The sequence below is a fragment of the Microplitis mediator genome, chromosome 6 (genome assembly GCF_029852145.1).
Source record: "Microplitis mediator isolate UGA2020A chromosome 6, iyMicMedi2.1, whole genome shotgun sequence".
NCBI lineage: Eukaryota > Metazoa > Arthropoda > Insecta > Hymenoptera > Braconidae > Microplitis > Microplitis mediator.
Genome location: NC_079974.1, coordinates 19,354,921 through 19,372,197, shown reverse-complemented (window position 1 = coordinate 19,372,197; position 17,277 = coordinate 19,354,921). Strand labels below are relative to the sequence as shown.

General features: G+C 31.3%; 3 protein-coding genes across 3 annotated transcripts; 1 reads left to right on the top strand and 2 right to left on the bottom strand.

Annotated features, from left to right (window-relative positions):
• Nucleotides 1-954: 954 nt before the first annotated feature.
• On the bottom strand, nucleotides 955-6,885 carry LOC130670598 (zinc finger protein 62-like). The gene is made up of 2 exons (XM_057474011.1): nucleotides 6,360-6,885; nucleotides 955-5,564 (listed from the first exon to the last, which is right to left on the bottom strand). Exons 1-2 carry the CDS (start codon nucleotides 6,537-6,539, stop codon nucleotides 1,776-1,778), a joined length of 3,969 nt encoding a protein of 1,322 aa, XP_057329994.1. The 5' UTR covers nucleotides 6,540-6,885; the 3' UTR covers nucleotides 955-1,775.
• Nucleotides 6,886-7,012: 127 nt separating this feature from the next.
• Nucleotides 7,013-10,751, top strand: LOC130670600 (eukaryotic translation initiation factor 3 subunit E). The gene is made up of 8 exons (XM_057474013.1): nucleotides 7,013-7,219; nucleotides 7,304-7,420; nucleotides 7,697-7,858; nucleotides 8,547-8,669; nucleotides 8,746-8,978; nucleotides 9,071-9,188; nucleotides 9,274-9,485; nucleotides 10,060-10,751. Exons 1-8 carry the CDS (start codon nucleotides 7,130-7,132, stop codon nucleotides 10,316-10,318), a joined length of 1,314 nt encoding a protein of 437 aa, XP_057329996.1. The 5' UTR covers nucleotides 7,013-7,129; the 3' UTR covers nucleotides 10,319-10,751.
• A 109-nt stretch (nucleotides 10,752-10,860) lies between these two features.
• Nucleotides 10,861-16,919, bottom strand: LOC130670599 (probable RNA helicase armi). The gene is made up of 3 exons (XM_057474012.1): nucleotides 16,718-16,919; nucleotides 12,110-15,769; nucleotides 10,861-12,047 (listed from the first exon to the last, which is right to left on the bottom strand). Exons 2-3 carry the CDS (start codon nucleotides 15,365-15,367, stop codon nucleotides 11,691-11,693), a joined length of 3,615 nt encoding a protein of 1,204 aa, XP_057329995.1. The 5' UTR covers nucleotides 15,368-15,769; nucleotides 16,718-16,919; the 3' UTR covers nucleotides 10,861-11,690.
• Nucleotides 16,920-17,277: the final 358 nt, after the last annotated feature.

Here is a 17,277-nt window from a genome sequence, read left to right as displayed (position 1 = left end):
CACACATGTATAAGGACATTAGCGCGCTCTATTACTGACGTAATTTACGCGCGTAATTTGAAATCGTGAGGATGGTAAAAAAAATCAATTATACTGAAGTTAGCAGGCAATTACCAATTTTTGAACTTTTTTTTTCACAATTTGATTAAAAAAAAAAAAACAATGAAAATATGCACATGTAGAAAATTTTAAAAACTATAGGTGCAATTTTTTAAATACATTTTTTTTTATAATTTGTCTTTTTTAAAAAAATTCAAAAATTATCAGACGGCGGCGAACTTCAGTATCTTAAAAATTATGAGTGTGAGTGTAGCGGATATGAGAAATTTAAAATTATAAATAAATAGAGTAAATAATTAAAAACATAATATTTATAAAAAATGTACTTATTCAAAATTTTTTAAATACGCATTTTTTTAAAATTTTATTCTATTAATTATTTACTTTTTTTATTAAGTATTTCAAATTTGTCTGATATCTGCTACATTCACACTCATTAAAAATTTATGATCTAAAGTTAGTAGACAATTTTAATTTTCGGATTTTTTGTCAATATATCACAAAAAAAAAAAAAAAAAAAAAAAAACTAAAAATATACACATGTCGATAATTTAAAAAACTACAGGTGCAATTCAAAAAAAAATTTTTTTTTATAATTTATCTCTGAAAAAAATCTAAAAATTACTAGATGTTGGCTAACTTCAGTATCATAAAAAGTTGAGTTTTTTTTTTAAATAAAAAGAAAATTTTTCTTTCAAAATTTGAAATTAAAAAAAAATGTTATTGTCATTTGAGCAGAAGACCCAATTATTGAACTTTTTTTAAATTATTGGAAAATGGAATCCTAGTTTATCATAAAAAATATGAAATAAAAAAATCAAATGTCATGTTTTTAAAAATATGAATGATTGGAATATTTGAGCGATTGATTAAATTATCAAAAAAAAAATATAAAATTGAAATGCTACAAATTTATTTATTTATTCACACTATAACAATTATATACATTTGAAATGTAAATAAGTGCCTGCAATTATTTTTCATAACTTATGAAATCTAACGAGAAAAAAATTTTTCAAAATTCTAAGCTGGTCAGCTTATTGAAATTATAAAAATTAAATAAAACTAAAATTATTTATTATAATCGTAATAATAACTGTCACTGAAATCGTATAATTTCTTACATAAATTTATGTCGTCAAAAAAAATTATAAACTCCAATTAAATTTCTATAACTATTTAAATTTAAAGTAGACAAAAGTATTATCATCATCTTATAAATAACATACCAACATTTCGACTTTGCGAGCATTGTCCTGCCACAAAAAAATCTAATCATAATTAATATTACATATAATATAATAATAAACTTTGTTAAATTGTAAATTATAGTAAAGATTATGGTCATGTCCAGAAAAACCCTCGAGTGAAATATTTGTTCAGATGGTCAGTAAGCAGACACCCACGTGGTTTACTAAAAACCAGAGGTACTAAAGTACCAGATATTGCATTTACTTCCCCCTAATGTCGAATTATTCCTCTGGTTCATCCAGATAATATTTTTGATCGCAGAAGTTGCATCTGTCTCTCCCATAGTGAACTTCTGGACATGTCCTATGATTGCCTTCATGCAGCAAATATATGTATATATATTTTTTACATTAAATTCCGTGAGAACTTTTAAAAATGTGTTTAAATAATTCCGTAATAATTTTTATAAAATAATAATAATATATCATGATACATAATTAATAAAATATACGTTTATTTTACCACTACGTAGTGGTAAATATCTTGGTACCCTCTGGTAAAATAACTTCGTCATCGCAATCAGTTAATGTAACAGTAAGAGGTAAAATAAGTGGCATGAGTAATTCTTGGTGCTGTAAGATTTGATGTGTACCGACGGTTTCAGGTCTTGTGATTGTTATTGTCTTGAGATTTTTCGATTGAACAACTTGCATTGTCGGGCCGACAGAATGTGCTAGTCTGATGGTAGCCGTTTGTGGTGCTGATGCTATTGCTATTGTCTGTTGGTTTATTTGAGGCTGATTTATTTGAGTTTGACTGATTTGAGGCTGACTGATTTGAGGTTGACTGATTTGCGTCTGGCTGATTTGAGGCTGAGTAATTTGAGGCTGGGAAGTTTGTGGTTGATTTTGTCTGGCCTGATTCTGCAGCATATTCTGCTTGCATCTTTTGCTATGAGCATAGCGACTTCCGTTGTTGTTAAATCTTCGGTCGCATGTAGGACAGGCGTAGGGTCGCTGTCCAGTATGAATAAATACGTGCTCTTTGAGTGACTTTAGTCGACGGAAATTTTTCGGACAATACTTGCAGTGATATTTGGCCTCGCCGGTATGTGAAGTTAAATGATTTGCTAGTGTGTCAGCTCTCGCGAAAGCACGCGCACAAAATTGACAAGTGTACGGTCGTTCTTGTGTATGAGTTCTCATGTGCATTTTTAAATATGCGTTTGTCGTAAATGGTCTTGCACAAACTTCACATACGTACGGTTTAATGCCATTGTGAGCGCGCAAATGTGCAACTAGTGTCGTCGATTGAGTAAAACTTTTCGAACAAATTTCACAGAGAAATCTCTTGGATGTACTGTCGGGTTCTTTATTTTTCTTGAATGTTCTCTCGTGTTTAGTCAAGTGCGCGGAAAGCTGTTCCTCCTTCATAAAACGTTTTGAACAACGCGGACACTTGTGTGGTTTTATCATATTATGTTTAGCGACATGAATTTTCAAATGCTCGCGGCGGTAAAATTTCTTCGGACATATATCGCAAAGATATTTTTTACCTTCATGCACTTGTATATGTCTCAAAAGACCTTTGCGTGATGTATATTGTTTGTTACATTCAGTGCATTCCAACCCGACAATATCAGTGCGTCTCTTCCTCGCTATTTTCTCTCCCTTTCTGTCCTCAGAACCAGGCTCCAGATCTTTCAAGTCTTCCTCAGTAAGAATACCCTCGTCAACGTGTTTTGATCTGTGTTCACGTAAAATATCATTATTCTCAAAGGTATCGCCGCAAATATTACACTTTCTCACTTGATCTGGATTCTTTTCCGAGCATTTATCGTAGTGGGCTTTTAATTTGTCTTTGCGATAAAATTTAACGTTACATATATCGCACTCAAAATTAGGCTCCTCATGTAAAAGCTGATGTCGCAACAATGATTTTTTCGTACTGTATCTTTTCTTACATGTCGAACATTCGTGATTGTCCATTGGCCAGTCTAACCCTCCATCAAAGTCATTGTCGTCATCATCATCATCGTCATCATCATTGATGTCAGAAAATCCAGGAACACTCCGAGTTATATCTTTGACTTCATTACTTTTTTTGTTTTTCGACTCTGGAGACTCAGCCTTCATGTTTCTCATATGATAATCCATGTGTTTAGCCAACGCTTGCTTAGAAATACATCTCTTGCCACAAGTTTCACATTCAAGATTTTTATTTTTACCAAACAATTTTTTCGACACCGATTTTTCTCCAGTTTTTCCACTAACTCCCGACTCACTCTTCAAAATTAATTCACCATAATCGTCATCATCATCGTCTCTTTCCGAGTCATCGAGGCTATCCTCAGTGCTAATTTTGTCAATTATTTTTTGCGCTGCACGTGCTGCCACTCTTTTAATTCTTTTATTTGGATCATATTCTTCACCGTGTACAGTTGTCTTGTGATTTGTTGCTATCAAATGATTCCTCAGTGTCAGTTCATTGGCAAATATTTTGTTACACTGCATGCATTTAAATGTTTTAGCTTGCGAGTGTTGTTCAGCGTGTTTGCGAAGATCGTCTTTCTGTGTAAATTCATCACCGCATATTTTGCAACGGTACCTTACACTTTCATGTGTCTCTAAATGTTTTGCCAGCGATTTTTTACTACCAAACAATAAAAAGCAAGTCGGACACTTGAGTTCATTATATTCCTTTTTAACTTCCAATTTTAAATTACCATCAATTAGTCTCTCTTGATCATATTCTCTTTGACAAATACTAGCAAGCTCGTCTTTTAAATCTTGTTCTGTTATTACGCCTTCAATAACATGAGTCGAGCGATGATTTTTCAATTTATCCATCGAATCAAACTCTAGCTCGCAAATGTTACACTTTTGTTTATCATCTTTATAATCGTGATGAGCTGAAGCTTCATTGCAATTATCTGAAAAAATATCTGGACAATTACCACCATGTTTACTTAAATTTTGCTGATCAATGTCTACACTGATACTACTATTACCATTACCATTATCAGTATACTCTTCGATATTATGCTTATCATCAGCAATGACTTCAAACGTATCGGTGTTGTCATAATTATTTGAATCCGCAGAATTATCATTCTGAAGCAACGAATCGATGTTTTCTTTCAACTCATCATCATTTTTCTGATGCTGCTTAATGTGTTTTTTAAATGATATAACATACAAATATTCCTTACCACAGTAAGGACATTTATTAGGTTTTTTGCCCGAAGGCGGTTGGGATTTAACAGGAGACATATTTTTCTGCGCAACTTTATCTGGTGTTTTTTTCATAGACAACGTCTGTTTAACTTCGTCATGCGAGTGCATGTGCTCTTTCAAAATATCTTTTGACAAAAATTCCTGATCACAAATGTAACACATAAAGAAAATTTTGTTATCAGATTTACTGACTGATTGAGTTTGTGATAATCGGCTGCTTAGATTGAGATTTTCAAAATAGTTTTCGTCATCAGACACTTGGTCTGTCGGGTCAATGTCATTGTGACATGTCGATGCATTACATTCATTTTTACTCATTTCAATTTCATCAATTGCATTTAATTTATTGTTATCATCGTCATCATCATCGTTATTGACCTCATCGTTGTCATTAATGTAACAATTATTTTTTTCATCATCAATGACATTCTCTAAGTGACTTTCAGTTTCTTTAATTAGTCTTTCTTCGTCTCCAATTATTGATAAGTATTCACTTGCGTCGTGTTCATTAACGTTATCAGTGTTTATTAATTCATGATCTTGCTCATTAGACAGCGTGTAGTCCTGGTGCTGCACAATGTAATTGTGTTCTCCGACAGCAATGCCATCTTGGTCATGCATAATTGACTCAGGTTTAATGTTATCGTTTGCTGATGATTCAATAGCTTCAGTAATCATCTGCTCATCTGTATGCTCGTCTTCAATGTATTGTTCATCCGATTGCATTATTTGATCTTTCATAACTTCATCCTCAAGATATTGTTCTTGGTGATGAGTAAGTTTTTCAACTTGTAATAATGCCAAGTGATCTTTCAGTAGTGACGTTTTATCATCTGACACACTGCCCGTTACTTCATAGTGCTCGTCAACCATATCCGTGACATCATCATGCCGCTCATTCTCCAAACGCACTTCAACTTCGTTAAAAAATAATTCTTCTTTGATATTCAAGCTGTCATATTTTTCTCGCAACAAACTGTCAGCTTGTTCGACTTGTAATTTAAATTCATACGCAGATTCTAATTTATCAGCGCACTCGCAACAGACTTGAGTTGGCAATCCGTCATCTGGATGAATCTAAAAAAATATTTTATTTTTTAAAATTTATCAATTATTTTAAATCATTTTTTTTATTGATTCTCATAAATTTTTAATTTATTTAAATTACATAATTTTATTTTTTACAAATTCTATTTACCAGGAATTTTTGGTTTTCAAATTTGAAATTTCATATAAAGTTTAAAAAATAAAAATTTATGTTTGTAATTTTTTTTAAAACATTTACTTGTCAGATAATTAAAATTTTAATGGAAAACAATAAATTAAAATTTTTTTTCATGACCAAATTTAGTTATGATACTGAAGTTAGCAGACGTCTAATATTTTTGGATTTTTTATTAGACGATAAACCATAAAAAAAAAATATTTAAAAAAACTGCACCTGTAGTTTTTCAAATTTTCTACATGTGCATTTTTTTATTTTATTTTTTTGAAATTGATGTGTTGAAAAACAAAAATTCAAAAATTTTTAAATGCCTGCTTTCAGGATCATAATTTAGTTTGACATAAAAATGAATAAATCCAGCGGAAAAAAAGTAAAAAATGATTAATTATCTTAATAATTACCCATACTAATTAAAATAAAAGTAAAGAAATTACTAGACAAATTTTCAAGCGTTCGAAATTAATCAAAGTCCAACGTGAGTTTCCTGTTGTCTCATTATTTTGTTGATGAAATAAATAATAAATAAATAAAAATAAGTAACCCGGGATAGTTTAAATTTGACATAAATATACACAACTAAACAGTAGCGAAATAATAAATAAAAGTGAGACGTCTAAAATAAAATGTGTATCTAATAATTTACTAACCTTAACATTAGCAAAGCTCATGGCTTTAGTCGACAATGAAACAACGTCATTATCTCCAAACAAATCTCTCATCAAGTGATTGCTGAGGAGACAAACCCGGCAAATTTCGACATTTCCTTCCACATTGTCATCCTCGTTGTGCGACACTTGATTATTATCCTCAATATCAACGGCGTCCATGTTTACGTTTGGAGGATACGGGCCTGGATCTCAAAACCCGACCACCCTCTCCGCCGTTTTAAAAAATTACACACGACGTCGTCCTCACGACCACACCACTCACGACTCTTATCGTACCTCGTTCCTCAAAACCACTTATTTATAGATATATGTACTTTATTACATATCCATTAATATATACAAATATATGACAGTATATAAATAGTCACTTATTGTTAATTAATTTTTTTAATTATTAATAATAAATATAAACTATAATTATATCAGTTAATTATTTTTTTAATTTAATCAAGTAAACAGTCGAGTCTCCTTGGAATTATTTCCAATTCCAACAAAATGTACAATCAATCGACTGACAAGTTATCGATTGTCTATAGGTGAAAAAAGTACGGAATCGATTGTTGGTGAGTCGATTGTTGAGTTCATGAGCAACTTCAAGTCAACACGTCGCCGGTTCAGAATTAAAAAAAAAACGAACTGTTGGCTCTGTGATCTTTCCTTCCTTCCCTTCTTTGATGGCGTCGTCATTCGCCTGATGTATGATAATTTTTAGTGATTATTTTGTATAAAGAAAGTAATTAATAGTAACTATGGCTAAATTTGATCTTACATCACGTATTGGTCAGTATCTTGATCGGCATTTAGCCTTTCCGCTTTTGGAATTTTTGGATACTAAGAGAGTAAGTCATTTTTTATGTCATCCATGTGGTTTTTTAGGTTATGCATATAATTTTTTTATTTAATTTTACTTTTGTAATTTTTAGATTTACGATGAAAACGAACTGCTCCAAGCTAAACTTGACATCCTTAGCAAAACAAATATGATTGATTATGTCATTGATATTAGGAAGCAGTTGTACCCTGATAAGGAAGTTCCGGAAGTGAGTTTTAAAATTTATTTTGGTTAAGAAACTTTCAAATTATTTTGTTCAAACTCTCTGAGATAAAAACTCTAAACGCAAAATAAAAACACAGACTTGATACTTTGCTCTGAGCTAGCGAAGTGCACTTCAATTTTTTGATAACTTCCATTTGTTTATGAGAAAAATGACAGTTCCCATTTACTGTACAAGTGCAACAAAGATCGTACCGCTCATACACTTGAGTGCGAATAGAGAAGTAAATGTCTTAAAAAGTTTGTTGTTTTTATTTTATAGGAATTGAAGTTCCGTCGTGCTGAAGTTGTTAAAGAACTTGGATCTTTGCAAAATGATGTTTCGGTAGTCGTTGGGTGGATGAATGACGAGAAAGTAATGAAAAAAATGGAAGAAATGCGGGATTCAAAAGCATTGAATAATTATTTGGTTCAAGATTTAGAAGTAAGTATATCAAATTTATCAATTATTCAGACTAATTTTGTCTACACAAATAAACAAATTGGAGTGTGTTTGTAATTTAAAATTAACAGCTTTTTACTGAATGCATATGAACCCAGGTAGCACACTTGCCTTTGTGACATCTATAAGATGTCAGTTTTTCGGCTACTTTTTGACTTGTCGATAAGGCATCAATATGTTGACTAAACGATCAGAAATTTATGTCACCGAAAAAATACCTACTTAAAAGACTTAACACAAGTGACGACAAAAAGTAAATTAGTCGTCTAGACGATTTTTCAATTGACATAAGACAGGAAAAACAACACAACTCATCTCTGTCTCCGGGACCAACATTTGCATGTCGTATTCATACCAAAAAAGATGACTTTGAGACAAAAAAAAAATTTGTCTTATCCTTTTAAAAGACATCTTAAAGTTGACTCTGTGCTACTTGGGAAAGTATACGCAGTACTTATAATAAAAAAATTTATATAAAATAACGCTATCTTAGGATTATTATTCCACATGTAATCACTCATGCGAAAGAATAAAATCTAGAAAATTCTGTCAATTAAGCTGCTCACAGAAGCCGCAATTCTTCTAATAATAAATATAAAAAATCTTGATCGTTAATTAAATTTATTTTAATGAAATAATAATACTAATAATTTAATAAATAAATTTTTAGTTCAAAATTGAAATGATGGACGGACTTGTAAAATTGGCAAAGTACCGATATGAGTGCGGTAATTATTCAATCTCCACATCCTACTTGTACTTCTATGTGTTGATTATGCCACCAACTGACAAGGTAATTTTAAATTTAAAAAAAAATTTTAATTAATGAGTGAATGAATGAGTTGATTACATATAAAATTACATTTCAGAATTATTTAAACGTTCTCTGGGGTAAACTTGCATCTGAAATTCTTGCTCAGAACTGGGACACTGCATTGGAAGACGTAAATAAATTACGTGAATACATTGACAACAATGCTATTGGTAATTCTCTTCATGTTCTTCAACAACGTACATGGTTAATTCACTGGAGCTTGTTTGTCTTTTTCAATCACGTTAAAGGACGTGATTTAATCATTGAAATGTTCCTGTATCGTCCTCAGTAAGTTTTAACTCCCAGCTAAATTCTATCTTTATTTTTTTAATTCAAAAAATATACTGACACTACAATTATATATTTATTAAATTACTCAGCTATTTAAATGCTATTCAAACAACTTGTCCACACATTCTCCGTTATTTGGCTGCTGCAGTTATTGTGAATCGGTCAAAGCGATCAACTTTGAAGGATCTTGTCAAAGTAATTCAACAAGTGAGTTTTTTTTTAATATCTATATATTTAAAGGAACATATGATTTGGTTGTATGTCTAATTTTATTTATTTATTTATTATTTAGGAATCTTATACATACCGTGATCCAATCACTGAATTTTTGGAGCATCTATATGTTAATTTTGACTTTGATGGCGCTCGCCAAAAACTCCAGGAATGTCAAACAGTTGTCTTCAATGATTTCTTCCTCATCGCTTTGCTCAGTGAATTTGTTGAGAACGCAAGATTGATGATTTTTGAAACTTTCTGCCGTATCCATCAGTGCATCAGCATTGGGTTTGTATTTAATTCTTTTTTCATGATACCAGCATCGAAACTTTGTTTCAGTGTCTCTACAGCCAATCAAAAGAAGCTAAATTTTAGTCCAATACCCCGAATGAACAAACAAACGCGTAAATTGTGAATGCCTTCGGTCAGCGGGCAGAAACAAACTTGTTTTGTCCCTTGGAAAAAAACAAATAAAATTTCTGCCCACTAACTGGAGGCTTTCGCAATTCAAACTCTGATACTTGTCATTTTTTTGATAATTATTTTAGACCATTAATTTTATTCACGTAAATGACAGTTCTGACTGTGATTAAGTTTTATAAAAATTAGTGTCAATAATAAATAGTATTTATAGTACTGCTTAATTATAAATTGCAAATGACAATTAAGTTCCAATGCAGGTAATCATGAAAAATATTCTGTGTAACTCAGGATGAAAGACGAATTCAGACTGCGGGTGATCAACCAACTTTACCCTGGTCTGAAATCGTTTTGTTTCATCTCGTCACACAATATACTATTATTTTAAAATCAATAATCGGCCTCTGATACTAATTTAGTTTTTTATAATTAAAAATTTCAGTATGCTCGCTGAAAAACTGAACATGAAAGCAGATGTAGCTGAATGCTGGATCGTCAATTTAATTCGTAATGCACGATTGGATGCTAAAATTGATAGTAAACTGGGACATGTCGTCATGGGTGGACAACCAGCATCTCCATACCAACAATTAGTTGAAAAAATAGAAACTTTAAGCGTACGAAGTGAAGCGTTAGAAAATCTTATTGAACGTAAATTGAAAGCTAAAAATCAAGATCGTGTTAGTATTGTTTGGAACTAAGTCGTTTTATAACAATACTTTAATCGAAATAAATCTCATTTATTTCTATCGATAATAGATTTTTTTTAATCATTTATCGAAACGAAGAAAGAAACATTTTTTTAATTTTAATTACTGATGATTTATGGTGTGAAATTATTAGCGTGGGCGGCTGGGAAATGAAATGAGCTAACGAGTTTAAAATTGTTTGCTGTTGTAATTTTGTTTCTCAGCCGCCCGAATCATTATGACTAAAATAATTTTTTAAAAATTTCTTTAATTGATTAAATTAATTGCAATTTAATGTATGAAATAAATTAAAGAATTATCGATTAATAATATTTAGAATAAATAATTATAAATTAAACAGTAAAAATCTTTTTAGTTAAACCAGTCTTCGCAATAACAATAAAAAAATAAGTGAATTTTTTTTTTTTTTTTTTTTAAATATGTAATGGATGATTCAATTGATATGTAATTAAAATAAGAGGTTTTGTACAGATACGAATTGATGTATGAATTAATATTTATTAATTTTGTATTTCAATTAATAGTAACATCAAGCTCATGACTAATTTCAATAAACGAAATAAAAATATAATATGCATTTATTTTTTTATATAAGAAATTAAATATGAAAATATTAATTATTTTAATTCATTATTGATAACTTCGGATTAAGGATTTGATTGCTAGTTCACCAGTCCAATTCCTCTGTATATATTGAGACATAATTATTAATTTTTTTAATAATTAAATGAAATCCTCATTCAGCCAGATATTATTTTTCATATAAATATAAACATTTAATTAAAGATAAATTATTTTAGATTTAATAAGCAAAAATTATAAAATTTTTTATGGCCTAAGTTTGTAAAGAAAAATTTTCTAAAGGAGCTGGAACTGAGTAGTTTACCCTACATAATTTATAATACTAAAGTTAGCCGACGTCTGATAAGTTTTGGATTTTTCTAAAAACAGTAAATTACAAAAAAAAAAAATATTTTACAAAATTGCACTTATAGATATTTTAATTTCCTACCAGTGCATATTTTTGGATTTTTTTTTCTGCAATTAATTAGTAGAAAAAAAAATTCAAAAATTATTAATTGCCTGCTAACTTCAGGATCATCATAATTTTTATCAGATACAGAAGTTTATCATTATTTTTAAATACAAAAAATAAATTGACTTAATTTTTAATACCAAAAAAAAATAATTCTAATAAATAAAAATATGAATTCGAATTAAATAAATATCTAATTATAATATCAAACTCGAATAGATTTATCTTACACCATAGTCATAAGAACTGACAACTTAAAATTAAAATGAGCACAAATTAAATTAAATTAATACTTATTTCGAAAAATAATCATCTATCACTTTGATTTTAATCACATGGATCATCAGTATCATCAACACATGACATGGAAAAATTACAGCCAGTATAAGAATCATTTTTGAGACAATAAGCCAGCACACTTCTCCAACATGGATCCTTAGCTAATAAAAACGGGTTCCCGATTATAATTAACAGAGCACGTGGTCGTGTAATAGCAACGTTCAGTCTCCGCGGTGATGCTACAAAACCCAGCGCATGCCGAGCATCATTGCTGACAAAATTATTGCAAGACCTGACTGTTGACAATATTATTATCTTACGTTCTTGGCCCTGGAATTCTTCAACACTTCCTACTTTTGGCAGCTGCATGTCCAACTCCCACAATAATGAACGTATTTGCGCAACCTGATGAAGGAATAATTTAATAAAAAACAAATAATTTACTATAAATTACAACAAAAACTTACTTGTTTCTGATAAGGCGTAATAATTCCGATGTCGTTCTCATTGAACCCTCGTTTGTAAAGTTTCAACAGATAAAGATAAACTTGAGTTGCTTCCGCTGGATTATACCAACTAGGACTGTCCGAATCTTGACGGTTCTCTCCATTGACTCCGTGAAAAACAACAGCCGGTGGCTGACCATCACGCGAAGGCAACTCATCAGCAATCGATCTCAACATTTCAGCTTCAGGACTGTCAGTACTACTGACATTTGAAACCAATTCCGAGTCATAAAATAATGAATTCGGAAGATCCAAAATTTCTGGAAGACTGCGATAATTAATAACAAGTTTGGTAATAAGTCTTGGGTCGTATCCCATTTCGAACCCTTCATTATCACGTTGATACGGAAATTGCTGGAGTAGTCTTACGAGATATGACTCAGCGAGACCGAAATGTTCAGCCAGTCTGCTTGATACGACTGGTCCAAGTTGCATTGGATCTCCAGCCAAAACAATTTGCCCAGTGTCTGAGTGGATGAATGACAGCGGCACCATTATTTCTGGTTCTGTGGCTTGTCCTGCTTCGTCAACGAGAATATGAGAAAAATGACCACGTGGGAATCCCATGTTGTGTAGCAAACCCAGAGCAATGCATGTGCCAATCGTGATGCGATGTCTTCCTAATACACTCATCGTGCAATTAATCATAGGACCAGACCCAGAATATTCGAATCTCTTGGAACTTCCTTCGGCAGCTAAGTCACCCGTTGCACAGAAAGGCAGCAGTCTCTCGGGTATAGAGTCGTCACTCAGACAGTGATGAGCAACTAATCGCACCAAGTCACCAGGCTTCAATGAATTGCTGTCGAGTAAACGTTCGGCAATTAAATTTGCTGAGCTGTTTGACGGAGTTGCGATGAGTATCCGGCTCTCGGGAATAGTTGTCAGTATTTGTAGAATAGCTTCGCAAAGAGTTATAGTTTTTCCTGTACCTGGTGGTCCGAATATAACATACGGAAGTGGACGCGCTATGCCACATAATATATTTCTGACAGCTTCTTTCTGATGGTAATTAAGTTTTTTATTAAACCAAATTAATTTACGTTTTTTTATCTGTGATTTGCATGAGTCGATAACTTGATCAGAATCAATATTTTTTTTTGATGCTGCTTCTTTTTCTTTTGAATCGATTTCGGATAACAGTTTTAATAATCTCGCTGAAGCTTTGGGTTTTTCACTCTTCGAAGGAGTCGATTCAGCGGAAGTGCTACCGGATACTGATGATGATGATGATAAAGATTGATTATATTTTTTAAGACTCTTTGGTTTTTCATCTGGATCGTTTTCTTCTAAATAAATTTGTGATTCTTTTTCAGTAACCGATGTAGGGAATAAAATTTCAGCCCCTAAATTAGTAATTGCGAGATTTACTGCATTATGAGCACGAGAGAGTCCAGAGTATGAACTTTTGAATGTAAGCTGACAATCTTCGCCGTTATAAGTATTGTGAAATTCCGGGTTAAATTTAAGAAGCACTTCAGAATTTTTAACTTTGTGAATAAAACCTTCATTTTTTATTTTCCCGCCACTTGAATCCCAGTTAAACGAGACGACAATACGGTCTCCGATGATAAGCGACGGGCGTTTTTCAGCCAGTCCAGGAACTTTAAGACTTAAATATTCTCCAGCGTGTGTCATAACTGCAGTGTCCATGTCATACTTTTGCATTTCAATAGTGAGATTCATTTCCTCCAGATAGAGAAGAGCGTGGAAACGATCGCGATAATTATGAAGAGTCAGCGCGTCATTTAAAAACGCCAATGCTTCTCCGACAACACCTTCCAATTCAATAGCAGATCTCTTTTCATTGATACAAGGCAATAAAATGTTCCAATAACGCTGAGGAATCCGGTAAACTCCACTCCGTACTTTTATAAAATTCGGCGCCTTGCATGGACGTACCCCTGGTATGTAAGACTCTTGATCATAAACGTCATGTCTGACCAATCTATTGCTATTATAATTTTTATTTTCATTCTCCGACATCGTTGATACACTTTTAGCATTAACATTTATCTCAAACATACGTCCGATAGTAAAATTATTGAAGCAAAATATAAAGAGCTCTTTAGTTGACCCAACAAATTTCGCTGTACACAAAAATTTATAAACTACTGAGTCACCGGGTTGTAATTTTATTTTTTCGTTTATTTCCGGTGACAGTAATGACAACTGGGACTGAGACTTTTTCGACATAAAGACACCTTTGGTTAAAGTGCAATCAGTAGCTCCATTATTTGTCACAACAACATCCAGTTCTTTAGCTTCACAAAATTCTAGATCAAAGTTCAAGCCATCAGTGATTGCAATCTCATTTTTATTTTTTAACAGCGTCTTCAAGTCATCTTGATTTATTTGACTGATGTTGTTGACCAATGGAGCTGACTGTCTGCTGTTGACAACCTGGATAAGCGGTACCACAGTCAAACATCTCCATGTAAAAATTCCCTGATCACTTTCGATACTATCGCAGACGACTTTGTCACCAACGCAAGGAATGTAACCGGGCTGACAAGCGACTTTGCTAAATATCATGTCGTTGTCGACATTCCCGACGCCTTTTTCACTATCATACTTCGTTATCAATCCTATTTTAATTGTCGATCTCAATGGCTGTATTTTACTTACATCCAATACCTCGCCAGCTAGATCACCAGAGTCTTCGTTCAGTTCAACCAGCGATTCTACTTGTACCCAATCACCGCGATACGGTACAAAAGTTGAATTTATTTTGTCTAAATCAATTACTGTATTTATCGGCTCCAGATGCACTTTGCGTCCCTCGCGTTTCATTACTTTGCAGACAATACTTTTACGAATCATTTGATTTTTTTCAATTTTATTAACGTTACTGTCATCGTTATTTACTTCCCAGTAATCATTTATTATCGATATTATTTTACGTACTTTGATATCATCTTCGCTTACCTGGTAAGCGAGATAGTGGACTTTTAATCCTTTTTCTAAATTATTTATGGGCGCGTTTGATACGTCGCAGATATAGCGATCGTCTATCAAAATAGTGTCCGCTGTAATGGATGTTATGATTCCATTTTTATAAAAACATCCTTCGATATTATAATTATCGTTCTCTTCTAATAAAGGATCATTATCATCATCATTAAAATTTTCAAGTCTGCTAATTATTTCATCAATATTTGGTTCGTTGTCAGTCTTACCCCAAATATATTTGGCAGCATTAACTAGTAGAGAAAACATTTTGTGAATAAAAAAATAAATTTATAAATTATGTAGAAAAATATTTTGAATTGTCTAGTATATAGATTTTTTTTTGCCGATAATCTAATGGATTTTTTGTCTAAATGATTTCATTTAATTGATGACTATTTGTATCCATCGATTGACTGATATCTCCATTCAGTGGCTTTTAAATATTCCAACTCTTTTCTCAATGACTGGACCCGCTTGGCGTGTAATTCTTTTTCTAATTTTTTTTTCTGATTTTGAACTTGCAGTTCATGTTTCATGTGATTTAATATTTTAGATACTGGAGTTCCGTTTGTATTTAAACCGGAATCTTGTGAATCACTGCGACCTGATGACGTTCCTAATGTTGTTGGTGATAATGGTGATGGATTCATATTATCCAATAAAAGTAATCTAGAAAAATTTAACTTTTATTGAAGATGATACTAAAGTTAAGGAGCGTCTAATAATTTTAGGATTTTTTTTTAAACAATAAATTATAGAAAGAAAATTTTTGAAAAAGTTGCACCTGTAGTTTTTTAAATTTTCTACATGTGCATATTTTTAATTCTTGGTTTTTTGTAGTTGATTTGTTGGAAAAAAAATCCGGAAGTTAATAATTGTCTGTTAACTTCAGGATCATTTATTGAAGTTAATTATTAATTTTTTTATGATCTTAAAGTTAGCAGACAATTTAAAATTTTTGAATTTTTTTTTAAAACAATTAAAGACACAAAAAAATTAAACTAAAAATATGCACATGTAGAAAATTAAAAAAACTACAGGTGCGATTTTCTGAAATGTTTTTATTTTTATAATTTATCATTTTTTAATAAATCCAAAAACTGTTAAACGTCTGCTAAATTCAGTATCATATTTTTTTAATAATTTGAAATTAGCGGACAGCTCGCAACTGTTGGGTTTTTTTTCGATGCAATTTGAAAATTGAAAAAAATAAAAATATGCAGGTGTAGAAAATTTAAAAAACTAAGTGCAATTTTGAAATATTTTTTTAAAAATAATTTATCGTTTTTCTAAAATCCGTACATTAGTAGACAATTAATTTCAGTATCATATTTTTTATGATACCGAAAGTAGCAGACATTAAAAAAATTATTTATTCTAAATTAACAAGTAAAATACTTGTAGGAAAAACTTAGAAAATTGCACATCAAAACTTTGAAAAATCTTTATGTGCAAATTATTAAAATTGTATTTTAGTGACAACTAATTATTTGATAAAAATTAAAGAAACGTTTGACGTCTGCTACTTCCAGTATTGTAATTTTTTAATTTTATACATATTGATATTTAAAAAATTATAATAAATTAAGCGTAACCACGTGGATGTACTTTACTTACTCGTAATGAAAATATCAATGTTTTATTTTACAAAACGAATACATTTTGCGAGATATTTAATGTAATTCAAGAAAACGAGGGTTCAATTTTACGAGGAAAATAAATTGGATTAAAGTTTTTATTAACAATAGATTGTTTATTTTTTAAAGATCTTGAGGTTATTAAATTGTTTATACTTATTTAAATTTAAGGAATGGCCGCTACGAGGCAGCACACTAAGCAGTCGGGGATTACCGTCCCTTTGAATTTGATGTGACTCATTAGGGCCAGGTAGAAATTTACCATTGAAATTGTTTTCAGAATACCTTCATGTTTTGAATATGGATTATCGTAATGACAGTTATATATAATTGTACCATAGTGCAATTATATTGAAATGACCCGCATTTTCATAGAAGTCATTAGTAAATAATTTTATTTATGCTTTTCTATAACAAAGAATCGTCAAGAATGGGTCATAAACTATTTAAATCTTAAGAGTAGAAAGATAATTAGATAGTTATAGAAAGTTAAAGAGAGATAGACAAGATAATTATAATAGTCGAGACTATGGCGATTAT

Bases quoted from the DNA above. Each gene is read 5' to 3' on its own strand.
- LOC130670599 (XM_057474012.1), bottom strand. From the start codon at position 15,367: ATGTTTTCTCTACTAGTTAATGCTGCCAAATATATTTGGGGTAAGACT. The intron at 12,048-12,109 runs GTAAGTTTTTGT...TTCCTTCATCAG, and splicing joins TTACGCCTTATCAGAAACAA to GTTGCGCAAATACGTTCATT.
- LOC130670600 (XM_057474013.1), top strand. From the start codon at position 7,130: ATGGCTAAATTTGATCTTACATCACGTATTGGTCAGTATCTTGATCGG. The intron at 8,670-8,745 runs GTAATTTTAAAT...ATTACATTTCAG, and splicing joins TTATGCCACCAACTGACAAG to AATTATTTAAACGTTCTCTG. The intron at 9,189-9,273 runs GTGAGTTTTTTT...TTTATTATTTAG, and splicing joins TTGTCAAAGTAATTCAACAA to GAATCTTATACATACCGTGA.
- LOC130670598 (XM_057474011.1), bottom strand. From the start codon at position 6,539: ATGGACGCCGTTGATATTGAGGATAATAATCAAGTGTCGCACAACGAG. The intron at 5,565-6,359 runs GTTAGTAAATTA...ATATTTTTTTAG, and splicing joins TGAGCTTTGCTAATGTTAAG to ATTCATCCAGATGACGGATT.